A 27,160-nucleotide genomic window follows, 5' to 3' on the forward strand; every position below is an offset into this window, starting at 1 on the left:
CAGATCGCTGCCGGAATCAATGGGGTCACTGGAATCCTTAGAGCCTATAGTTGCCGATGAGGTGAGTGCGACGACTGTGGCAGTAGTGAATAAGTCAGGGTTGTGGTGTTGATTTTATTGTGGGTAATGAGTTAATGGTGGTGGTTGTGAGGGTGGAGATGGGGATGGTGGTGGTATCGGTGCTAGATCATGCCGGAATATGCAGGGGTGGTTGTTGGGGTGGTGGCGGCTTGGGGGTGGGGATGATGGTGGTTGTGGGGGCGGGTATGTGGGTATGTGTTGGTGATTGTGGAGTTTGGTATGGTGGCGGCGCCATAATTTGGTTGTAGAATTGATTGGGTACTGAGGGTCATTTGGTCATTTAATTATTTTGATATTTTATAATTAAAATTAATAAAAATGGTGAAGGGTAATGTTAACTTTACATATGTTTTAAGGCTCTATTTGACTTGTAAATCTCATCAGGGGTGTCATTATTCCAAAATAAAATAAATTGTATTTATGTCTCCTTTTAACAAACCTCATAAGATATATTTTATCCTAAGTATTACGAATAATATATTTGGTACTAAACCTTTTCAAAATGATAAGCTGTCAATTCAAGCCTTATCATGAATACTAAAATAAGTCGGTCGTAATATGGTGTAGCTTATTTTATCAACATTGAATGTATGTGTGTGTATATATACACACACACACATATAAAAAAAAAAATAAAATAAAAAAAAAATAAAAATGAGGGCATAAATGGAATAATTCATTATTACAGTGCTCATTTAAAAAAAAAAAATTAAATACAAACACCTCATATTTTACTTTCTTAGAGAGATAAGTATAGGATTATTATATTATTATTATTATTTTTCCCTCTCATCAGACTTTTTCTTCAGCCAAGCACCGAACACCGCTCAGTTTGAACTTTGAACCAAACAGCTACATTTACATGTATGAAATGAATATATATCTATATATGGCGCTTGTTATTTTCAATTCGGTTTACGATTTTCATTTCAATTTTCATTTTTGTGTATATTTATATACATATATCATCATGTTCTTGCTCGTTTTTTAGTCTTGTTAGCTCATTCATGCCATGCGTTACATTGTTTGTTGTGATTTTGAATTAGGGTTTATGCTTTGGTTTGATTTGAAAAAGGACTTGTTGTAATGGCGAAAGCGAGTCCAAACGACGGAGAATTGTCGCCTGAAATCGGTATTCCGACCGGGTTGAATCGGATTAAGACTCGTCGACTGCGGTCGAAGGATTCGAATCTTGATGAGACCGACAAGTTGATTGAGTTTCAGAGTCATGGAGCTTTGAGACCTCATCTGAAGCAGAAGCAGAGGTCGTTAGGTCAAGGGCATGTGAAGATCAAGGGTTCCAAAGAAGGTTTGCGTCTTGGTCTTGATGGTTATATATATTTGAGCAAACTTGGTTTTCTTGGTGCACATTTAAGGGCTCTGTTTGGTTGTTGGAATCATAATTGTAAAGCATAATTGTAAAGGTTTATCACGTTATTTGTTTACTTGTCACGGATTAATTATTGTTGTTTGTCATGTTAAACTTTAGTTTTTATGTTCATCTGAATAGTCAGTTTGGAGTGGGAAGTCTAGATTGTAAAATGTTTATATATATATGTGTGTGTTTGTGTGTGTGTGTGAGGGATTAACGATAAAGTTCTGTGACATGCACAAGATTTTGCCTGTGTGATAATCTTTTCGACCAAGTATCTAATTCTGTTTTGAAGAATTGTTTTGTTCTTTTGTTTTTTATTATTTATTTATTTTTATTTTTTATCTCTTCATATATATATATATATATATTATAGTTTCCCATTCCCCAACTTTTTAAATTTAGGGAGAGTGATTGGTGCTGCTCCAAATGGGGCAAGGGTCCTGGGGTGACCATAGGCTCTTGGATTTTGGTTGATCATGATGGAATGATACTTACCAGGTCATTAGAACCGGAAAGTGGTGAATAATGGATCTCAAATTCTTATTTAATTGTCACCTTACTTCTTTTCCTCAATCATAAGGGCAAAAGAAAGGTAGAACTGGGGGTTAAACTTAGTTTTGAGCTCGAATTTACATTTAACTAGGGTCAAATTTAACTATGGGGTTGATACGAGATGGTAATAGAAGCAGCTTTCATATCATCATATGCACAGAGTACAGACTGATGAAAGACGTAACAAGTTCTGATTATTTTCTAAATAGGAAGTGTAACAGGCGGCACTTAAGTTTGAGACTTCACTTACAGATTCCTCATCCAATGTGGATTTGGATTTATTGTCTTTACTTTAAATGATTGTACGGCTTTAGCTTATCCATTTCTTAAAAGTATTTCTTTATGACGTGGACATTTGAATAACTTAACAAGACTCTAGATGTATCGGGCTTATCAGTTGTATTCTCCTTAGAAAGGCTTTAACATTTGATGCCATTGTTCTTTCTGATCAAATTTATATGAACCCTCAAAGCAATGAAATTCTTTTTAAATACTTGAAGTTTGCATGAACAGTTTAAAGTTGAAAAAAATTGCTAAAGAGACAAAAATTGAAATAGCTTAAGTTTGAAGTGAAATCATAAGTATTCTTTTTCAACTGCTTTTATGAATTTGTGGCATTTATGTTTATGTAGACACTGATGTAAGGATACTTTACCTTTTAATATGGACAATCATGTTAAATACCTCATGGTTTATTCCCTATGTTTGTTGTGACAAAGCATACCTGATCAATTATTAGGACAGGAAACAAAGAGAATTTTGAAAATTTCTGAATTCATTTGTGTAGTAGGATTCCGTAAAGGGAAGAAGATAGCCCGGTGGCTCACGTCACATCTTGTTAAAGATTCCAATCAAGCTTTCAATGATATTCCTCCAAACACTCAGGTAAGGTTTGGTTAAACGGGCATCTGATGGTGTTACCAAGTTTTTCATGTATTTATTTTTATGGTTTGAACTTTCTTGCAAGTAATAATCTATCTGCGACACTAATTTGACAGTACAGTGAGTCAGAAGTCAAGGAACTTGGCGAGGATGGTCCTACAAGAACTAAACTACACAAGGTGGGAAATAATTTAACCGGAAAACAATCTTCACCAGACACTACATGCTCTAGTAAAGTGCCAAAGGTTCTAAAAAGTTATTCGCATGAACTAGGACCAAGGGGTGGTATTCGACCTGTTCATCCCCGGCCTCACAGTTATAATGACTTGAAGGTAACACTCAAATTTTTACTGGGTCATTTGCTAGTCGCATCCATTAGTGGGAAAATAAAAGGTTTGTAATGTTCTGTAGAATCAGAGTTAGTTGGTCATTCTTTGAATTAAGTTCTTACGCATAATTTAAACAAAGAAGGATGCATAAAAGAGGAGCAGGATCCTTTTTGCGCATCTTTAAATTGCTTCCAAAACTGGTACATTGTAGAAGTTATGAAGCACTTTTGCATTGATGTCTGCATAGAGATATTCAACAATTGGTCAAATCACCAAGTCTCTTTATTCCCTTTTCAGGTTATCAGCACTTTTTGATTAGTGCAGGGTCTGTTATTTTTAAACATTCTATTTAGTACAGTAAAAATTATGTTCTACTGTCTTGTTGTTGCTCCCCGTGTTCATCATTGAAGTCTGGAAATTAATAACTTTTTGACCCTTGAGCCACGAAGTAGTTGGGAGTATAAAGGGTAATTAGGTTGAACAGTTAAAGCCTTAGAATTTATAGGCGTATTATAAATGATGATCCCTCTAACCTTTTCAATCTTCGACCGGGTTGGGGAGACTGAATCTTGTTGGCAACCTTATGGTTCTTTGGTCTCTATACCTATGTCAATGATGTCTACATAGAGATATTCAACAATTGGTCAAGTCACCAAGTCTCCTTATTCCATTTTCAGGTTATCGGCACTTTGTGATAGGTGTCCTTTGTTTTTAAACATTCTTCCTAGAATAGTAAAAATTACATTATTTCTTGTTGCTCCCTGTGTTCATCATTGATGTCTGGAAACTAACAACGTTTGTCCCTCGAGCCACATAAAGCAGTAGGAGTATATATGGAAAGTAGTTTGAACCATTAAAGCCTTGGAATTTATAGGCGTATTATAAATGACGATCCTCTAACCTTTTCAATCTTCAACCAGGTTGGAGAGACTGAATTTTGTGGGCAACCTTTATGGTTGTTAGGTTACTATACCTACGTCAATGATGCTCTCTGTTTCAGCAAAGCAGGACAATTATTTTCTCCAAGTTTGCAAGCTGATTAAACTAGTCTCCACTGTTTTCTTCTTTTTGGCTTCCAATATATAATTTTTCTCTGCGTAAGTTATGATTATTGAAAATTTAATTTCGATTAGATGGAAATTTTTTTATTTTTTTTCTTTATTTTGCTTCAAAGTACTAGCTGATAAATTACCACTCAGTTTACAGAGCTTAACATTTATACTGTTTCCTTCACTGATCAATGCCTTCTATTACAATTTATCATAAAAGTTTTTTAAAAAAAGTTACTCTTTTGCTGTTTATTATATCTTCTGTGTTGTTTGTTCCATTGATTCTGGTCCTCTGATATGCATTTCCTTATCATGACGTGATTGCAAGAATTCTGATTTGAACAAGTTAATAGCTTGATAAGTAAAAAGCTGGAATATATTTTTTTGTGATGCCTATCATATAGCACGGAGGAACATAAGAAAGTTCTGCATTAAGTCCAGGACTACATCTATGACCCTAGCAATGCGTCAAGGATACTACCAATCTAGCATTCCTTTACCCAGTTGGACATGCAATCATGCACTTTTGTTTGACACTGTTTTGGGTACTGATTATTGCAATCCACTATGTTTAAGGTTTATTATATTTGTCACCTTTGTCCATTTTGGAAATGAAAACCAGTAGTGTTTTCCTTATATAGCCTTCTAGAGATGTTCTGATTGTCCTGTATAGAAAATAGAGGATGAAATGCTTTGATTGATACCAACATTTGTGCAATGATGGAAATCTTATATTATTGTGGCTGGACATGATAAGAAATGATATCAACAGAATTTTCATTTCCCAAGCTATGTTAGAGCTTATTCTAAGATCTCAGCTAAATTCAGCAGGAAGCAGACAGGATCATTCAATTAAAGATTTAAGTAGACAAGATTTTAAGTCAGAGATTTCAAGTGTTGAAAGTGCCATGAATGTCCTTAATTGTCTTGCAGGCTTATGCTCCAATTATATTCTTATCCACTAGCCAATAGTCACAGACTAGGTTTACCTAGCAGGCTAGTCCCCTGTGCACGGTCTGGCATCATTGTATAAACTTCAGAATTTTAGATTGAGACTTGATGAATGGTATGGTGTTTATAAGTAGAAGAGGAAAGGAAAACGAGAAACCTAACTACAAGGTCTTTATCAAAGAATAATCACATTTAGAGAAGTCCCTTGACATGGGTCATATGCATAATGCAAATAACGTTGAGATCATAGTTGTTGAAGCCGCGCCTATGCTCTAGAAAAGCCTCAGGCTTGTCAAGGCTCAGCTGCAACACCTTAACCTATTTCAGGCCATGCCCCTTCAGTCAGGCTCCCATAAAGCCCTTAAGCTCCCACTTGTTAGCAGGCTCCAGGCTCAAAAAAATCTTGCCTCTTATTTCAATTATCCATTCATATTGTTTTCTTTTTTTCAATGACCATTAATTAAAATTATCTACATCACATCATGGTCATATTCGATAAATCTGATTGTTTATTCTTATCATATATTTTGACGAAATTCTTGAGTTTATGCTTGACCACTTGCATCATTTGTGTCTAGTGAATGATTTTGAATATTTATGATAATATAATATATGTTTAGAATCTATATGATTATTGCCTTTTATTGTTGTACATGTTTAATGGTATTTAATTATTTAATGCATATGGATATTGGAAGTATTTACGTGCGTTTTTCACCTGATCCTCTTAATTGATTTGTCAAAAATGCCATCTTAAAAAACTCTTGATTAGTTGTGTTGCATATTCTAAAATCAACTCAGTTGTACATTGATTTGATTAAATTGTGGCAAACTGAAAAACATACATGCATTTATTTTGCTAATCATAAAATTCATATGTTTAGAATTCCTTTATTTTGATATTGAACAGGAAAATTCATATGTTAAAAATTACTTTATTTTGATATTGAACAGTTTGCCTTGTGTATTTTTTTCCTACACTTATATTCAATATTCATTTCTATCAGACGTGAGCCTTACTTTGATCAGGCTCATGTTTTACATTGCGCCTTGCGCTTAGGCTCTTATCTTGGTGCCTTAATATGCTGTGAGCCTTTAATAACTATGATTGAGATTATGATGCACTTCTGAGTGACTATCTTTATTTTGTCCATCAAGTGTTGATTTTCCCGCTAAAACCTTCTAGAAACTTTGGCTTTTGTCTATAGCAGCAGCAACAACAACAGCAATCAAGCCTTTTTCCCAACTACTTGGGGTTAGCTACATAAATCCTATATTTCTATTCCGCTCTATGTAAGGTCATAGCCTCAGTCAATTCACATGCTATCATATCCTTCCTTACTAACTCTACCCACATTAACTCGTCTTCCTTTTTGCCAACTTCTTGGGGTTGGCTACATGAATCCCATGTTTCCATTATGGCCTAGCGGTATCAGGCCTTTACTTCCCAAAGGAAGGTCAAGGGTTCAAGCCTCCAAGGGGGCATGTGTGTGTGAGTATCAACTATGAAAAAAAAAAAAAAATTACACATGCTATCATATCCTTACTTACTAACTCTACCCACTTTAGCTTTGGTCTTCCTCTTCCCCTAGTATTACCCTTAATGTGGATTATGTCACTTTTCCTAAGTAGCACACTTAAAGTTCTTCTTTGCACACGTCCAAACAATCTTAACCCATTTTCTTTCATTTTATCTGGAATTTGCGCTACTCCAACCAACTTCCGATTGTGATCAATCTAATTCTATTCTTTCTGGTCTTATCACACATCCATCTCAACATATGCATTTCTGCCACTCACACTTTATGCATATGCTGTTTCCCAGTTTCCCAACATATTGTGCCATAATGTTTGGCTGGACTAATAGTTGTTCGATAGAACTTCCCTTTCAATCATAAGGGGATACACTTATCACACAATATAGATGCACTCCTCCATTTAACCAACCCATCCTGCCTTGATTCTATGATTAATGTTCTCTCCAATTTATCCTTCATTATGAATAATTGAGCCTAACTAGCAAAAATATTCACTTTTTTGTACCTCTTGATTCTCAATCCTTACTACATCCTCATTTTTATTTCTAGATTTACTAAATTTTCACTCCATAAATTCAGTTTTATTTCTACTTATCTTAGACCCTTTTAGTTCTAAAGCTTCTCTCCAAACTTCCAATTTGACTAGTCTCATCCACTAAAACAATATCATCGGCAAATAGCATGCACCATGGAATATCATCTTGGATGTGTCTTGTTAGCTCATCCATTACCAAGGCAAAAAGGTATGGACTTAATGCTGATCCTTGGTGTAAGCATACAGTAATTGGGAATTCAGTTGTTTCCCCTATGGGCGTTCTAACTGGGGGTTTTGTCTATAAACTGCTATTAAGGTACCTGAAGCTAGGTGCTTACCTAATGAACTTCATAATTAGGTTATAAAGTATGATTATTAATGTTCTTTAAGGATCAGAAAAGTAATTTGTTCAGACAGGTAAAGTTTCCTTTCTTCTAGGAAAATACAGATAGAATGTCCACCAGATTAATGAAGCCTTGAGTTTAAGGCTTTAAGCCATAGATGCTACTCAGTACTTTCCTAGGAGATCCTTTGAGATAAATGACATTGAAATTGAAGCCTCATGTTCTGTGCCTTGAGTCTTTTTTTCCCTTTGACCTGCACCTTTAAAAAAATGGATCCAAATTGTATGTTTCAATATTTGGATCACAGCTTGAAACATCTATTGGAAACTTTGTAATTGGTGATCTTTCACCTTTGTAAGAATATCCTGGAACAGTCCACAAATTTTTTCTTCTAATTAGAGTTTTAGAAGAGATTGAAGGCAAAAGAAGTTTTTATACAAACCTGTATGAAAACAGGGATATGGAACAGTTACATCTCTCTCCAGATATACATGATTGAAAGAAATTTCGACAGTAAACAGTTTAGTGTGACTTCACCATAAATGTTACTGCATTATAAAAGCGCTTAACCTATGACAATTTAATTGTTTGAAATAATGTTAACTAAAATTTGAGCATTTCTGTTGGTGATTTTTACGATCAGATTAGAGTCTTTTGATTTAGAAGTTTCTGACCAATCTGCTATTGCTTGTTCCTCTTCTTCTTCTTTATTAATTCTTCTTGTTTCTCATGAGTTGATATCCAGGAGCTTCTGGGATCATTGCGTACAAGATTTGATGCTGCAAAAGAAGCGGTGAATGCAGAGCTGGCTTATTTTGCTGGAGAGTTGATGGAAGTCTTGCGGGAAAACGACTCCCTTTCTCCGGAAGGACAGAAAATGACGCAGGATCTTTTCATTCTTGCTCAAGAATGTACTGAAATGACCTCCTTAGAGTTCCGTGCTAAGTGTGAAACAATTGTCCAAGATTTGACTGAGAAGAGGAAGCAATGCCAAACAGGATTGCTGAAGTGGCTGTTGACACGCATGCTGTTCATATTGACACGTTGCACTAGATTGCTGCATTTTGAGAGAGATAGTGAGCCCATTGATGAGACATCTTTTCATAAATTCAAGAAATTCTTAGAAAGTGTTCCTTCTGTTGAAATGAGCTGGATTCCCAATCCAGGGATTGCTGATTCTGGTCCAGGTTATGCTCTAAGCTTGATTACAGATGCCAAACACGAATTAAGACAAAATCAGGTACAAAATCTTCCTGAAGCAACTTGGTGTAGGTCTGAAGAGCCAGCTGATAAAAGTAACATAATTTCCAGAAAGGATTTCATGGTTATTGAACAGAAGTCGCTCTCTCAAAGTTCCCAAATTGATATGCTTTCAAATGTTCAACGATATCATCAAGTTGATGAGAAATCTCTTGGAGATCCCATAATCAAGTCTAGCTGCGGTTCACTCCACGAGCAGGAACGAAGTTTATCTGATTCAGTAATTTGTAGGATATGTGAGGAAGTTGTTCCTACTTCTCACTTGGAATCTCATTCTTATATATGTGCTTATGCAGATAAGTGTGATTTGAAATGTTCAGATGTAGATGAACGACTTTTAAAACTTACAGAGATGCTGGAACAAATCATAGAGTCACATAATTCAACTGTTAATGCATCATATGACAGCCCTGAGAATCCGGGGATGCGGATTATGAATTCTTCAATTTCATCTGAAGGTTATTCTCCAAAGATAAGTGAGTGGCGAAGTAAAGGTGTGGAAGGGATGTTTGAAGATATTCATGAGATGGACACTGCCTGTATAGATGATTCTCACCTTGCAACCACCATTAACTCGAGGGGTCACTTTGGCATGAAGCTTAGCCACTGTGGTCCACCCTCAACTGGAAGCATGTCATCAGTATCCTCCACAAATACCCCTACGGCAGGACATTTTGACTTCTTCTGGTTAGAGCATAACAATCCTTCTGAGCTTGAAGATGTGCAACAAGTATGTCATCCTGGTGTACATTAGTTTCAAAAGTTCATTTAAAAATAAATAAAAAATAAATTTGTTAGCAAGACAAGTCAAGTTTTTATGCAACTCCAAAAACACAATTAAATAATATTGTTAAATATTTCACATTTAGAACTCAAAAAATTATGACATCTATGTACGAAAGTCAAGCTAAAAAATCAGAAGTGCTCCATGAGTAAGGTTGAATATTAGCTATCCACTTCGGATATGGCCCAGTGGTTTACTCGCTGGACTTTGGAGCTTAGCAAGCCCAAGGCTTGGGGTTTGAGTCCCGCTGGGTGTTCTTTGTGGCTAGTCTCCGCTGCCCTTGCAGTGACTTACCCGGCTCGGGTGGGGAGGCGCCCTTCCGGGTCTTCGGGGATTAGTTAAGTTGTTGAGGGGCCCTAAGGGTTTGTGCCATCCCGGACACCCCGGGTTGATAAAAAAAAAAAGTTTGAATATTAGCTGCTACTAAATGAATCAACATCATGATTATAATGACTACACTGTTAGGTCATCATGATTGTTGGTCAGTTTACTGTCTAGTGTTTGTTTCATTTTTTTTTCTTCATTCTTTATTCCTAAGTTCCTGTGTTATGTCATTAATGATTTATTGATTTCCCTTATGTGTATTCTTCATGTGCTGTGAGAGTTATGCAATCTTTACTCAAGAAAAGCTTTACATCTGTGACAATTGAGTTTTTCTTGCAGATGATCGAACTTGTTGACATTGCTCGCTGTGTGGCAGGCACAGATCTTTCAAAAGAAGGTTCCCATGAGTTTTTACTTGCTTGCATGGAAGACTTGCAGGATGTTTTACAACATAGCAAGCTCAAAGCTCTTATAATAGACACATTTGGAGGTCGAATAGAGAGTCTTCTTCGGTAATTAGTATTTAAGAACTAAGAATGAGAAAAGCTTATAGATGTAACTCTGAAGTGACCCTCATTTTCCCTCCCCTGTTTCTTTACATTCATATGCAGGGAAAAGTTTATACTTGCTTGTGAACTGATGGACGCAAAAACCTTGAATAGCAATGGCAGATTTGCTGAAAGCTCTAAAATTTTGTTGGATAATGCATCTCAGAATAGTTCAACATCAACTCCTTTACATCCCTTGCATAAAGAAAGAACAAGTATTGATGACTTTGAGATTATTAAACCAATTAGCAGAGGTGCTTTTGGTAAAGTCTTTCTGGCGCGAAAGCGAGCAACGGGGGATTTATTTGCGATAAAGGTAACAATTCAATCATTTTTTTTCCTTGGAATAAATGTATTTCAGAATTTTTTTGTGTGGACATCTCTTTTTTGCTCAAATGATACACTTCCACCTGTGAGAATATGATTTTTGTAGTTTTAAATTTCATTAATATATGACAAAGAAGACAATAGAGTAACATGAAAATAAGAGATTGAAATATCTTATAGGGTACGATATATGACATTGGTGCAGTTTGGTTTTTCAGGGTTTTTCTGTTGCTAGTCGAACTTGGGTTTGAGTCCCTGACTCCTCAATCATATGCTGACCGTGGGTTGTTTTCATTTATGCCTTTGGAGTTATTGAGTGTACTAAGAAAGTAGACTAATTTAACACTTATGCTTTTATCTTTTATAAACAAGCATCAAGAATAAATTGATACATGGACAAGGGACTAGATCTACTGCAATTCTGATAAATACATACTTGTGTGTGTACACACACAGATTTGCTATAGTGAACATCAATTAATTAGATTGATTTTCTTTGGTAATTTGGGTTGGTCTCCCTTTTGATAACATGAGTTTCTCTTCTTTGTTTGCTCTCTCTCTCTCTCTCTCTCTCTCATGCAATACTTTTTTTTTCTAGATTTTCAAATTGTTGCCCAAGTAATGACTCGGGGGGGGGGGGGGGGGGGGGGTGGGGGTGTTTGTTAATAGAGTCTTAGCAAACAATGGCCAATTTTCAATTTCAATTGATGTGCAATAGCAAGGCTAATTTCTCTACAATAATTTAACAAAGCAATTTGAAATTTAAGTTACACCTATCAGCAATTATCAAGAGATTAATTCAAATGAACTTGAAGCAATAAATATAAGAGATAAAGAGAGAGATTGCAAACAAGTACTCAGCGATTTTAGCGATGTTCGGAAACTCCTACTCCTCGGCTTAAGACCCCTCTTGAGACTTCCCAATCCACTATGACTTCTTCTTACGGGTAGAGAGCAAACCTTTTACAAGAAGCTCTTCTTTGCTTCTAAGTGCTAAGAGAAACACCTTCTCTTAGTCTTCCTTGGGCCACACCAGCCCTTACAAGATTTGAAGAAGATAGATAAGGTACAAGATGATCTCTCTCAGATCTGAAGTACAAATTTCAGTTCACTCTAGAGTATGTATGAATATATTGAAGCTCAATGATCTTAGAGGACTATGAAGTGTATGAATGATGATTCAGAGACTTTATGATTGCAAAGATATGATTCTCAGTGGTTGCAATGTGTTTTTATGAAGACCACAAGTCATTATATAGAGTTTCAGATGAGTCTGATATGAACTCTAGCTGTTGGACACACAGTTCGAGGTAAAATGGCCATTCAAAATTTGAATCTGCGCTGGTTCAGTCGTCCGAAATAAAATACCATTATGTTTCGGTCGTCCGAAACACCTTCCTCCTTTGTTCCAAAACATTCTGTGAGAATCGGCTCGTCCGATTCATTTGCCTCTTTATTTCGGTCGTTTGAAACACCTAGAGTATTCTTTTCATTAACTCATTTCGGTAAACCGAAATGATTGGGTCCTTTGTTTCGGTAGACCGAAATGACTTAGAAGCTATGATCCAAATTCTTTGATAGAATCGGTTGACCATTTCAAGTGATCCTTCCATATCGGTCGACCGAAATGGAACTTTAATTTTAGGAACATGTTTTGATGATATCAATTTTAGTCTTGTGTTCCTTAAGCTTGATGAATGTGGTCTTTATATGCATGATTATGGATATGTGAGCTTCAAAATGTTCATAATTTCAGGGAGAGATTATAGATCTATGGAGGAAATTATTGTTTTCTTGGCCTCTCTGAAGGTCTAAGGCGCCTCTTGGCCCTTTTGTTTCTTTGGGCTTCGCTCCCCTTTTGAGCGTTTTTGATAAAATCTTACTTATCAAAAAAAAAAAAAAATGTTCATACATGCTTTAACATAGGGTTCTATTCACTCACCAACTTAGCTACCCCTTTTTCATTGGTATTTGCATGATCGTTTGATTGCTTGACTAATCTTGAGATCTTGATTTCTTGGCGACCTTTTCATATATCTTTTATGATGCTCCTTTTCTTTTGAATTTTCCATGTAATGTCTTGACTTGATGAACGCAGATCTGTAATTTGCTCAAGGTAGACATTAGAATACATAGAACATCATTAATGAATTATGATCATCAAAAGCCTTGGATTCAAGGTCAACACAAATTGTTGCTAAATTCGGTACATGCTTTTGCTAGTTATTATTCAGTTGCAGCCAGTAGGATATGAACCTACAGCCAATCTTGTAACAGCTGACTGCTCTACCACTGAACTAATAAAAGTTGGCTGATATATTTCACACTTTTTTTCTTTTAGGAGATAATTAGATAACACTGTCTGAATACTGGTTGCTAATAAACCAGCATGGTGATAGTAGGTAAAAACTAGACTATCAGGTTCTCATGATGTTATAACTTTTGGGTGCAAGGGTCGTTTTGTAAATCTGTGGGAGATATAGTGTATTTTATTGATACTTTGGCAGTATAGAGCATGCTCTTTTGGTTCTTTTTGTTCTTTGGGATGCGCTCCCCTTTTGAGGGCTCGCTAATGAAATTTTACTTATCAAGAAAAAAAAATGCACTTGACCTATGCAAATATTGGTCTATTTTTTATGAGAGTAACAACAGAAACATCTGCTACGCAGTCAAAAAGTTATTCCCAGAGTTGTTTTGTTATATCTTCATGTGGAGGTGGCGATGTTGCTAACAAGTGTTTTTTTATTTATATTTTCCCCCTTTTTCATAGGATTCATGTTCATATGGAGGGTAGCACTAGGGGAAGAAGAGGACCAAAGTTAACATGGGTAGAGTTAGTAAAGAAGAATATGATAGCTTGTGGTTTGACTGAGGCTATGGCCTTAGTGAGCAGAATGGAAACATAGGATTCATGTAGCCGAGCCCAAGTAATTGGGAAAAGGATTGTTGTTGTTGTTGTGATTTTTCCCCTTTTTACTAGGGGGTGGAAACTTGTAATTGTGGATTACCATTATTTAACGCCCCACAATGGCAAATATGTTAATAGAATAGAAAAATGAAACAATAAGACCATCTCCAATGCAAAATGCCATTTTTGTATGCCAAATCTATATTTTGAGAGGAGCTACAGTATCAAAATGCTATATTTTAGCATTTATGCTTCAATGGTATATTTCGTCCAAAATACTATTTTTTGAAACAACTACCATTATTTTTCAACTACCATTTCCAACTACCAATTTTCAACAACCATTTTTTTTTTTTTTGTGAGTGTTTGTATTTTATTTAGCTTATTTGCCTTATTAAAAAAAAAAAAAAAAAAATCATCATCAAATCCAACTGAGTCTTGAAATTTAGGCAACTTTTGGATTAACAGGCACACACACACACACATATATATACAAACACAGACATATATACACACTCATATATACCAACATTGACATATATATATATACACAAACACAACACTAAACTACAAAATCTACAAGAATCAGAAGTTCAAAACCCATATATTTCAGTTTGGCAGAAGCAATAGCAATAGCTATAGTTTGTGCTATATTTGGCACAAGATTTGGCAAAACTATACTTTTGGCAGCCCATTGGAGAGCCCATGTTAAACCCACCTGTTATATTTTGAAATTGGCAGCCCATTAGAGTTGCTCTAAGATGGCAATTTTCGAACAATGAAGTGGGTGGACCAAAAAGGCTTTGGTATTTCTAGTTTGATTTGGAACTTACGGTTATGGAGTTGCATAAAAGGTTTTTGGACTTGTGCTCATAAAAGCTTTGATGAGGAAACAATTTTATGTTTCCCTGTTGATTTCGGATAGGACAGTGAGCTCCCATCCGCATTTTATAACCTTTGTCTGATGAATGCACATGTAACTTGAAAGGATAAATTTAAGAGTGAACAAAGCAAAAAGAAAAGCCTTGTAATCTTTATTGTTCACCGTTTGGCTTTTAATGACCTAGTCTGTTATACATGGCTTCTAATAGGCTTATACGATATTGCATTGGTAAACCTCTTGTTGTCTTGGATTTTGGGGCTAGTAACTTAATAGGATGGATTCATGCAACAAGCTTGGTAATGCAAAATTTGTCCACAACTCCATTTTTTATTCCCACCCATGGTTTACTAGAAAAAGAAGGGCTAACTTAACGTTGCGAAAATGATAAAGAACAGGGTTAAACCATTGAATTCACGAAGAACACACTCACAAGAGAGAAATTGAAATTATATTGATAATAATGATGTCTGAAGACTTTCATCTCTTGCTTGCCTTTATATAGGCAAGTCAAAAATAAAATAAAAATAAAGCATGCGTAAAATAATATTAAAGGGGAAATCTGAGATTTGATGGAGCAGAATCCTCCTTAAATCTTGCAATGAAGAATAATATCTTCTATTGTTGGCTACTACACCAAATCTTCTTATTTATTTACTAAATCCTCCTTAAATCTTGCAATGGAGAATAATATCTTCTATTGTTGGCAACTACACTAAATCTCCTTAAATCTTGCAATGGAGAACAATATCTTCTATTTCCCTTCTTACCGTTTCAGCCTCCTTGATTTGTTGTGATTATGTATACTCAGATACGCATGAGCCAGTTGTTCTACATCAGTCTCCCTTGCGTGAAAAGAACTCGTCCCTGAGTTACCCAAATCTGATGGATAATACGTATGTCAGCCACATTGAAGGTAGAAGAAATAGCCATGTCAGGTAAATCAACCACATAGGCGTTGTTATTGATTTTATTTATAATTTAGTACGGACCATATTTCTTGGCCTTCAGCTTGTTGTATGGTCCCACTGGAAACCTCTCTTTTCTTAGATACACCATAACCAGGTCCTCTTCTTCAAATACTCTTTTCCTTCGTCTCTTGTCAGTTGTAGCCTTGTATTTGGCATAAGTTTCCACTAGATGTTTCTTTACACTCTCCTGAATGGTCTTAATGTGCTCAACCATTTTCTCTGCAGCAACACTCTTTCTCGACAACTTTGGTGAGGATACCAAATCCAAAGTAACCTTTGGAGGACAGCAATACACAGCCGCAAACGGGGATTTGCCAGTGGACCTGTTAACCATGCAATTGTAAGCAAATTCTGATTGGGCTAGAGCAAGATCCCACTGTTTTGGTTTCTTTCTTGAAATACAACAAATTAGATTTCTGTTTGACCATTAGTCTGAGGGTGACTGGTGATACTGAAACTAAGAGAGGTATCGAATCTTTTCCATAAAGTCCGCCAAAAGTGAGACAAGAACTTGGTGTCACGATTTGAGGTAATGGATTGTGGCACCCCATGTAAACGAAGCACCTCCTTAAAGAACAGATTAGCCATTTGGACTGCATCATTCGTCTTCTTGCATGCAATAAAATGGGCCATCTTGGAAAATCGATCGACCACCACAAAAACAGAGTCTGCTCCTCGTTGCGTCCTCGGAGACCTTAGAACAAAATCAATGGATAAATCCTCCCATAGAGCATCTGGAATAGGTAGCGGTGTGTAAAGGCCAGTATTATGAGATTGGCCTTTGTTAGCTTGGTAGATTGAGCACCGCCACACAGGGTTCTCCACGTCACGCTTGAGTTACGGCTAATAATATTGTTCTTCCACAATCTCTCACGTCTTGTCACACCTTAAATGTCCTCTAATCCTCCTCCATGCAATTCACGAACCACTTGCTCCCGCAAAGAGCTTCGCGGGATTCACAACTAATTTCCATTAAAGAGAAATCCTTCCTGCGTGTGCAACCCTTTAAAGGATTAGCTCGTTTTACATGCTACTCAGGCTTGGCCAAAATCTTCCTTGGCCTCATATAACTCCTTCAGGCACTCGAACCCTATGATTTCAACCCTCATAGTCACTAAGAAAGTTGCTCTTCGATTTAGTGCATCTGCAACTTTGTTCTGTTGGCCTGACTTGTGTTTTAGTGAGAAGGTGAATAGTTGGATATACGCCGCCCATCGCGCGTGCATCCGATTAACATTGTTTTGATTGTTAATGGACTTCAGTCCCTGGTGATCTGTAAACAACACGAACTCTTACTGGATAAGATAATGCTCCCACGTATGCAAAGCTTGCACCACCGCATAGAATTCCAACTCATAGGTAGTCCACTTCTTGCGTGCTTCACTCAGCTTCTCACTGTAAAAACGCTACTTGTCTTCCTTCTTGTGATAGAAATACTCCGATTCCCACTATTGAGGCATCACAATCCACCTGGAATAGCTTCTCAAAATCTGGAAGTACTAAGATTGGGGCTGTTGATAGTTTTTCCTCTTGATCAAGGCAAAACTCATCTCAAGCACTCTGTGATGGGAGCCACAATACTATTGAAGTTCCTGATGAACCTTCGGTAGAACGTGGCTAAGCCATTGAAACTGCGTACTTCTCCCACATTCTTCGGCGTAGGCCACTCTCGAATGGCCCTCACCTTCTCCTCATCTACCCGAATGCCATCACTACAAACCACATAGTCGAGGAAAACTAGGCTTGGGGTCACAAAGCTACACTTCTTCAGATTAATGAACAACTTATTCTTTTGCAACGCCATTAATACCTCTCTCAAGTGCAAAAGGTGTTCTGCCTATATTTGACTATAAAGCAGAATATCATCGAAATAAACAACTACAAATCGACCAATAAATGGTTTGAGTACCTGATTCATCAATTGTATGAAAGTACTCGGCGCGTTGGATAATCCGAACATTTGTACGGCTCATCCTTTGTTTTGAACGCCGTTTTCCACTCATCCCAGTGCGGATTTTGATCTGATGCTATCCATTCTTTAGGTCCACTTTGGTGAAGACTTTCGATCCCGCTAACATATCCAGCATATCATCTAACCGTGTAATGGGAAATCTGTACTTGACAGTGGTTCTGTTAATTGCGCGACTATCAATGCACATTCTCCAATTGCCATCTTTCTTCTGTACTAGTATGGCCTGAACAGCACATGGGCTTCCACTTGCTTTTGTAAGATTTAACTCTCGTTAGTTGTTCAACCACTTCCCTCTTGCACATAACAACAAAGATTTCAGGGGCTGTTGTTACTTCGCCTATAAATTCCTCACTGTTGATCAACATAACTGAATTTCCTTTGGAAAATTCGGCTTCTTTCAGCGGACCTAGAACAATCTTCTTACCATTCTTGTATAGAATATAGTAGAAATACAATATGGAAGGAAAATGAGAGAATTTTGTGTAAGGGCTTGAATGAGATGAATTACTTATTCACAGCTCTAGTATTTATAGAGCTCATATTACAAAAAAGGAAACTAAATCAATTCTAAATTAACTCACAACTTATTCTAAAGTATATTCTATGGCATATTCTATAGTATAGTCAAATCTCTGCTATTATGGTAAGTCATTCCATAAATAATGGCTATCATATATGCTAACATATGCATAGTTAAATCTCTGCTATTATAGTAAGTCATACCATAAATCGTGGTATCATATATGCTAACACTCCCCCTCAAGTTGGTGCGTGGATATCTGAAACGCCCATCTTGGACAATGCATTCTCAGACACAATCTTGCTGACGCCCCTTGTAAGAATGTCTGCATGTCTGCAAGCTGCTGAGAGCTTGTGACAAATGGAGTGCAAATTTGACCAGAGATGATCTTCTCTCGAATGAAGTGACAGTCCACCTCTATATGCTTAGTCCTGTCATGCTGAACGGGATTTGCTTCTATGCTAATGGCAGACTTGTTGTCGTAGTAGAGTGAGAATGGAAGCGACACTGGAAGGCACAAGTCTGTCATCAAGGTTTTTAGCCATAGCAACTCACCTACCCCAAGAGCCATAGCCCTATACTCTGCCTCTGCACTAGATCGAGAGACAACATCCTGCTTCTTACTGCGCCAAGTAACCAAGTTACCACCGATAGTGGTACAATACCCCGAAGTTGACCTCCTATTTGAAATTGATCCTGCATAATCAACATCTGTCCAAGCCTCAACACGTAAGTGACCATGATTGGCAAACAAAATACCACAGACTGGACACCCTTTTAAGTAGCAAAGGATCCGAATAGCTGCATCAAGGTGAGGGGCATGAGGAGAGTGCATGAATTGACTCACGACATAAGCAATGTCAGGTTGAGTTATGGATAAATAGATGAGCTTCCCCACAAGTCGTTGATACTGACCAACATCTGACAACAACTCCCCCTCAGAATCAGCTAACCGATGATTCTGCTCAATCGGAGTATCAACAGGACGAGCGCCAAGCTGACCAGAAGCAGAACGTAAGTCAAGAACATACTTACGTTGAGAGATGAAAATGCCAGTCTTGGAATAAGCCACCTCAATGCCCAAGAAGTACCGTAGGGGACCAAGATCCTTAATCTCAAACTGACGGCCAATATAGCTCTTAACCTCATCAATTCCGGTAGTATCATCGCCGGTAAGAACAATATCATTGACATACACAATGAGAGCAACTGTCTTACCGCTTGAATGACGTAAAAACAAGGTATGATCAGTTGCACTTTGATGGAAACCAAACTTGAGCATAACAGTGCCAAAACGATGAGACCAAGCTCAAGGAGACTGCTTGAGGCCATACAGAGAATGATGAAGACGACATACCATACCAGAATGAGCAGGAGAACGAAAGCCCGGAGGAGGAACCATGTACACCTCCTCCTGCAAATCACTATTGAGAAAGGCATTCTTGACATCTAACTGAAATCTAAAATAGAGGCCAAGATCGAATTGCAGCAACGAAAAATAATACACGGATGGTATTCATCTTGGCAACAGGGGCAAAAGTCTCCTGATAATCTATGCCATAAGTCTGAGCATAACCCTTGGCAACCAATCGGGCCTTGTAACGAGCAACTGACCTACCAGGATTATGCTTAACTGTAAACACCCAACGACAACCCACAGCCTTTCGTTCAATAGGATGCTTAACCATGTCCCAAGTCTGATTTTTCTCAAGTGCTTATAGTTCTTTTGTCATAGCATAACGCCATTGAGGTTGTGCTAGTGCATCCTCAACACTAAAAGGAACAAAAACCGAGGCAACAGAAACAAGAAAACTCCGATAGGAGGGTGAGGGAGCATAATTAGAAACAAAATTAGAAATAGGGTATGTACAAGAACGTTTACCCTTTCGAAGAGCAATGGGGGCGATCATCAAGCGAAAGAATAGCTTGAGAAGGCGGAGCTGGTGCCGAAGGAACAGGGCAGTCGATCATGGGAGTAGAAGCTTGTACCTATTGTCTCCGACTATAAACCTGTGAAAAAGGAACAATTCCCCCTGTTGAAGGGGTATCACGAGGAGGAATCATAGAAGACGAAACAGGTAATGGTAAAGGAGTTGAAGACGGAAGAAGGTGATCATCCATTATATTTAATGGGAACCATTCACTCTGAGAACCAACTGAACCACTATAGTATGGTGTATGCTCAAAGAAAGAAACATCCATGGATATAAATCGCCGACGACTGGGAGGATGGTAACACCTATAACCTTTTTGAGAGTGAGAATGGCCCAAAAAGACATACTTCAAAGCCTTGGGGTCAAGCTTTGTATGAGTCTGCCCCAACTGCTGAACAAAGCACACACACCCGAAGACTCGCGGAGGAATAAAAAAAAGAGATGAATTGGGATATAAGATTGAGAGTGGGGCTGCAAAGTTAAGAATCCTAGAAGGAGTCCTATTAATGATGTAAACAGCGGTAAGAACTGCATCTCCCCAAAATGACTGGGGAACATTCATGCCAATGCATATTGCTCTGGCTAAGTCAAGGATGTGGCAATTTTTTCTCTCAGAACGACCATTCTGTTGAGGAGTTTTAACATTTGCCATCTGATGCTCAATCCCAAATTCTGTACATAACCGTTGTACCTCCCCATAAGTGTACTCTGTACCCTGGTCAGATCTGAATTTTTTAATGGTATGACCATATTGAGTCTGAACTATTGTCATAAAATTTTTAAAAATGGTGTATACCTCGTTTTTGGTTTTCATAAGATAAAGCCAAGTAACACGACTATGATCATCAATGAACAACACGAAATATCGAAATCTAAGGCTAGAAGTAACTGGGCAAGGACCCCACACATTTGAATGAACAAGATCAAAAGGTGTTAAAGCAGATTTATTACTACTAGCGGGATAATTAGAACGAACATGTTTAGCCATATGAAATGTCTCACAGGATAAATCTGACACTGTCACGTTACAAAATAAGGAAGGAAATAAATATTTCAAATAATCGAAAGAAATATGTCCTAAATGCATGTGCCAACGCATAAGCTGGGCTTTAGTAGATAATATTAGAAAATGAAGCTAAATGTGCTTGAGGTGACAAAGGAGCATCCAACAGGTATAAACTGTCCACTTCACGCCCACTGCCAATCGTCTGTTTTGACACCAGATCCTGAAAAATACAATGAGAGGGAAAGAACATTACACTATAATTTAATTGTTTGGTAACGCTACTAACAGAAATAAGATTTGTAGTCAACTTTGGAACATAGAGTGTATCTGACAAAGTTAATAAAGGAGTAACTGATATGTGACCCTTCCCAGCAATGGAAGACGGAGAGCCATCCGCAAGGTGGACCTTGCATTGGCCAGAGCAGATACTATAAGATTGGAAGAGTGAGGGCATACTAGTCATATTGTCTGAAGCACCATAATTAATGATCCATGGTGTCAAAGATGTAGATACGCTATGTGCAGACGCAATAGTACCTGAGTGGGCATAAGTGGAGGTTGGCTGAGATGATGCCTCCATTTGGTTGAAGAATTGCTTGAACTTGTCCAAATGAGCTTGAGTCGAGGTAACTGTGGCAGAAGATGTAGAGGCAGGGTTGTCAAGAGTTGATAATGAGACTGGTTGTGTAACAGAATGTGCAGAGGATTGAGGATGTTGTTTCTGTTGCGGTGGGCGTCTATGTAGATTGTAGAGCATAACAACGAGATTTGATGCGACCAATTTTTCTGCAGTGGTCACACCGTTTGCGTTGTCGTCCCAGAGGAGGATCGGTGGTAGTGCTCTGAACTGACTGGGTTGGTGAAGTTCCTGAAAGTTTGGGAACCCGAACTGCTATAGTAGAACGATCAACAGAAGCAACACCTCATGGATGAGTCCGGGGGCTCTCATCTGACAACACACAGGAGTATTCATCCTCAAGAGTAGGGAATGAAGATAAGCCCAATAAATGAACACGAGCATACTCAAACTCGTCGTTCAACCCGGCAAGAAACTGCAACACTCGATTCTTCTCCACAATTCCTGCATATAAAACTGCATCATTTGGATCCTTCCAAGAGTGGAAGGAATCATAATATGACATCTCCTCCCAAATAGCACGAAGCTTGGCGATGTAACCTGAAACTTTCAAGTCACCTTGAGAAATCCTGGTGATCTCGCCTCAACTGGAAAATTCGTGGATTATTCTGCCTCTGAGAATAAGTGCGTTGAACTGAATCCCAAATTTGCTTAGCAGTCTTCATAAACATATAGCCAACAGCTATGTTTGGTTGCATCGAATTGACTAGCTAAGACATAACCATAGTGTTATCTGCAAACCACTGTGGATATGCCTTATCTGACTCAGCTGGCTCTTTCTCAGAACCAGTAATGTAGCTAATCTTGCCTTTGCCACCAATGAACATCTTGGCAGACTGTGCCCAAATCAAATAGTTGGAACCATCCAACTTCACTGTGGTGATTTGAAGTTCTGGATTTTCTGATGAGTTGGTAGGAAAAATGGCACCAACACCCACAGAACTTGATCCAAGAGAATTAACAGTCGAGGACCCTGAATCTGCTATAATCTATCACACGACAATAAAAAAAATCCAAAAACACCACAAATTTTGTTCATAAATCAAAGGGTCTCCTCAGACCATAAACAATAACAATGTCTCCTCAGGCCATTCCTGAAAAATCTTAATACATACCTTTTCTTTTAAGGAGCGCTGCCCGCTTACATATAGCCAGACAGCCTCCTCCTTAATATCCATAGTAGACTATTTTTTTTTTACCCAAGCCCTTCTAGGTGTTGGAAACCAACTATCCCAATTTACCCAACCCTAGAAGTGTAAAAAAGAAATTGTAAAACTTAAAAATACCTGTTTTCGATCACAAAACAGCAACACAGAAAACACATGTAGGCAACGTCACACGATGTCACAAGGTAGTTGTCGCACAAGTAGCAAGGTTGCTGAAAGGTGTGGAAAGGTGTTGGCTCTGATACCAAGTGGAAATACAATATAAAAGGAAAATGAGAGAATTGTGTAAAGGCTTGAATGAGATGAATTACTCATTCACAACTCTAGTATTTATAGATAAAATGAGCACATGCTCATATTAGAAGAAAGGAAACTAAATCAAATCACAACTTATTCTAAAGCATATTCTATGGCATATTCTATAGCATAATCAAATCTTTGCTATTATGGTAAGTCATTCCATAAATAGTGGCTATCATATATGCTAATAAATATACATATTGTCTCTACCACGGTGAGTGGCATCAACATCAAATTGCCATGGTCTACCCAAAATCATATGGCATGCATCCGTGTCGACTACATCACAACGCACCTTCTTTGCCTATATTTTCCCAATTGAGAATGGAACAGTGCAGGTTTTAGTTACTCGCGTTTCTGAGCCTTTCTTGATCCATCCAATTTTGTATGGATGGGGATGTTTATCTGTTTTAAGCCCCAATTTTGAACCATTGTTAAGGAAACAATGTTCTCACTACTGACAATATCAATAATAACGTTACATACCTTATGGTTGACAGTGCAACGTGTACAAAACACATTATGACGTTGCGGATGCTCCTCCTTCTTTGACGTGAACATCAACTTCCTCTCGACTAAAGAGTGGGACAACAACTCGCCATTGTCTCCTTTAGTCACCTCTTATTCTTCAAAGTTAGCGAACTCACCTTCCTCACCCTCGCCTTACTCTCGACCAAATTTACTGTAGGTCGCTTGGGGCAATTGTTGGATTTCTGGTCAGGTTCTCCACATCGAAAACACTTGCTCATACTTGGGTGTTCATAGGGATTTTCTCTCATAGTGGGGGCTCCCCTTCCAGCAGGGCTTATGGGGTGTTGCGGTTTTGGCCTTTGATGGACCATCTCCAATGCCACGCCATGTCATTGGAATAGGGACTACCGCGGTCTGTTTACCCATGTCATGTGTAGGACGTGGGGTATTATATGAACCACAAGACCGATTCTTCGACTTCTCCAGTAACGATTTTGCTCTCTGTGCCGCTGTGACAATCTCAGACAGTTTGAATAGTGGTTGCAACGCCACTTTCTCTTCAATATTCCCTCGTAACCTGCCTTTGAAACGGGCCACTATGCTAAATTCGGGTTCCACCAGGTTGTTAAGGGATGACAACCGATAAAATTCTTTAGCATATTCAGCAATCGTTCTACTTCTCGGCATGCAGGACTGATATTTCTAATAAAGAACCTGCTCGTAATCAGGGCTAAAAATCGGGCTTTCATCAACTTCTTCATCTTAACCTATGTACGTACCGGATCTTTACCCCCGCATGCGCGGGTAGTTTGCACTTTATCCCACCACGCTGATGCGCCGCCTTTCAACTTATAGGCCACGAGTTTGACTTGCTTCTCCTCCTGGATTTTCATATAGTCAAAGAAACGTTCAACTTCATTAATCCATTCCAAGAATTGTTCAATACGAAGATGACTTTGAAAGGTGGGTAGGTCAATCTTCATACGAAAATCCATGGAATCATCAATTTCCCATCGACCTCGATTATCTCCAAACACCTGCATGGCTCAGTTGTTACCAAAACCAAAGGCGGATCCAGGGGTGGGCGAAGGTGGGCTTCAGCCTAGCCCGCCCGCCCCCCCCCCCCCCCCCCCCCAAAAAAAAAAAAAAAAAAAAAAAAGAAAATTATAATGGTAACCCAATCCAAAGTTAGCCCACCCCATTCAGAAATGCTGGATCTGCCCTTGACCAAAACCGACATTTTCCTCATAGGCTGGTTGCCTATTCGATGGGTTTGGGTTGCGATTACCAGCAGGACATCCATGATCACCGTTGTTGGGCAGCTTGTTGTTCTCGCGGTTAAGTTCTACCGTTGTCAATCTCGCCAATACTTGACGCATAGTTTTATGCATATCAAGTAAGGTTTGATTAACTTTGGTCTAGAATTTAGTAAACTAAGCCCTCAAAAGAGCTACTCCATCACGATCACCGTCGCTGGAGGGGTTGCTTCCATCTTGTGAACCAGCCATCGAAACAAAGGCGAATCTTGGATTCGGAACCTTGCTCTGATACCAACTAACGTAGCAGAAACGATAAAGAATAGGGTTAAACCCTTGAATTCACAAAGAACACACTCATAAGAGAGAAACTGAAATTATATTGATAATAATGATGTCTGCAGACTTACATCTCTTCTCTTAATATAGGCAAGTCAAAAATAAAATAAAAATAAAGCATGCGTTGGGGAAATATGAGATTTGATGGTGCAGAATCCTCCTTAAATCTTGTAATGGAGTATAATATCTTCTATTGTTGGAAACTACACCAAATCTCCTTAAATCTTACCGTGGAGAATAATATCTTCTATTTCCCTCCTTACCGTTTCAGCTTCCCTGATTTACGGTGATCATGTGCATGAGCTAGCCGTTCTACATCAGAACTACAAATATCCCCCCTCAACTTTCTCGGTTTTGCAAAGACCCCCTCGGTTATGCAACTAACCCCCTCAGTTATTTGAAAGTCATTACTTACCCCCAACCAATTAAAATGCCGTTAACGTACTTCTATTTTACCATTTTACCCCTCAAGAAATGAAATATAAAAAGAACATTGGTTGTAAAATGACAAAAGAACCCTCAATGACACAAAATTTAGGAATATATATATATATATATATATATATATAAAATACGAAATATGTATGACCCATTTACATTACCGGTGGAGTCGTGAACCTAAAAAAGATTATAGTTTTTTTTTTTTTTTTTTTTTTTTTTTTTTTCAACTTATATATATTTTTAAAGTTATATATACAAATTCACAAAGACTAGAACCAATGCGTAGTCAAATGATATTTCATCTCCTTTTTATGCATAAGGTGGAGGGTTCAAGTCTCACCCATCAATAGAGAAGGGTATAATAGAGATTTCAGGTTCAAAATGTCAAATTTCCATCATTATAGTTGTTGACTTTAAGCTATAATCAAAACAAGAGTAAAGTAGAAGAAGATGAAGAAGAGAAGAAAGAGGAGGAGAGGAAAGAGAGAGAGAGAGAGAGATGGGGAAAGAGAGAGAATACTTTCATCCTTCCACCACATTCTATTTATATTAAGAAGTTTCATAAATTACACATACGCACCCTACATTATATAAGTAATAACAAATAAGCCCCCGACAACAATAGTAACTGTCCGCAAACGGCATTGGGTACGAAATCGTGAAAAAAAACGGAAGTTCAGGGAGGTTTTCTACAAAATCGTGAAAGTTGAGGGTTTTTTGCTGTTTACCCACATGATAGGCTCCCCCAAAAAACATTAGCCCGCATGTAAACGAGGTGCTCTACCTAATTGAGCTATAGCCCTTAGTGTTTGTGATACATATTTTATCATGTATGTAATTTCTTGCCAAGATTAATATTCCATGATTTAGCAGCTATTGCGTATAATTAATATGATATTCACAATTCATCGATGTGATGGGTTGGTTCTATTTTTGATGATAAATGATCTAGTTAACTCAGTGGTTAGAGTGTTGCTTTCATAGGGTGGGTGTCATTGGTTCAAATTCAATAATAGGTAAAACTTATTAAGTACCAGAGCAGTGTTGTTAAAGACGCGCCTAGGTTCGAGGCGCAGGTCTAGCGCCTGTTGTCATCCCAGGCTTATTGATGTTTACTAGGCATGCACCTCGATTACGACTTGTCCTGTTTGTCAGGTGCGCCTCACTGATTTTTTTATTAAAAAAACTATGATTATTCTATTTCTTAAGTCAAAAAGGGTACTTTTGGCAACTTAATAAACAAATAAGAAAGTCCAAACGTACGAGAGAAGAAACTTTTGTTCAAAAGAATAAACAAATAAGAAAGCCCAAGAGTCAAAGTGTCAACCGAACAGAGAAAGAGTGAGACCGTGAGACCAATGACGAAACCCTAGTTGCAGAGATGAACGACGAAGCCACATCAGTTCTTTCATCTTCTCCTCTCTTCTTATCTTTGTTTATATCTCTCTCTTCGTCTAGTTCTCTTCTTTGTCTTTTTTTG

At 37.9% G+C, this 27,160-nt stretch overlaps 1 protein-coding gene across 6 annotated transcripts in view; it reads left to right on the plus strand.

Annotated features, from left to right (window-relative positions):
- Positions 1 to 693: 693 nt before the first annotated feature.
- LOC132280015 (probable serine/threonine protein kinase IRE4) overlaps positions 694 to 27,160 on the plus strand; it is a 51,880-nt gene continuing 25,413 nt past the window's right edge. The window contains exons 1-7 of one of the 6 annotated variants that reach the window (XM_059782117.1): positions 694 to 945; positions 1,128 to 1,390; positions 2,796 to 2,893; positions 3,007 to 3,222; positions 8,382 to 9,626; positions 10,344 to 10,516; positions 10,616 to 10,868. In XM_059782117.1, the coding sequence (XP_059638100.1) occupies positions 1,168 to 1,390; positions 2,796 to 2,893; positions 3,007 to 3,222; positions 8,382 to 9,626; positions 10,344 to 10,516; positions 10,616 to 10,868 (2,208 nt within the window). In that variant the 5' untranslated portion in view covers positions 694 to 945; positions 1,128 to 1,167. Of the gene's footprint in view, positions 946 to 979; positions 1,391 to 2,795; positions 2,894 to 3,006; positions 3,223 to 4,139; positions 4,317 to 8,381; positions 9,627 to 10,343; positions 10,517 to 10,615; positions 10,869 to 27,160 lie in introns of those variants that run through there. The other 5 variants (XM_059782120.1, XM_059782119.1, XM_059782118.1 and 2 more) reach the window with 5 other exon arrangements.

Source organism: Cornus florida, unplaced genomic scaffold (genome assembly GCF_030987335.1).
Source record: "Cornus florida cultivar Cherokee Brave unplaced genomic scaffold, ASM3098733v1 CherokeeBrave_3.0.0_Hap2_Chr10, whole genome shotgun sequence".
NCBI classification, from domain to species: domain Eukaryota; kingdom Viridiplantae; phylum Streptophyta; class Magnoliopsida; order Cornales; family Cornaceae; genus Cornus; species Cornus florida.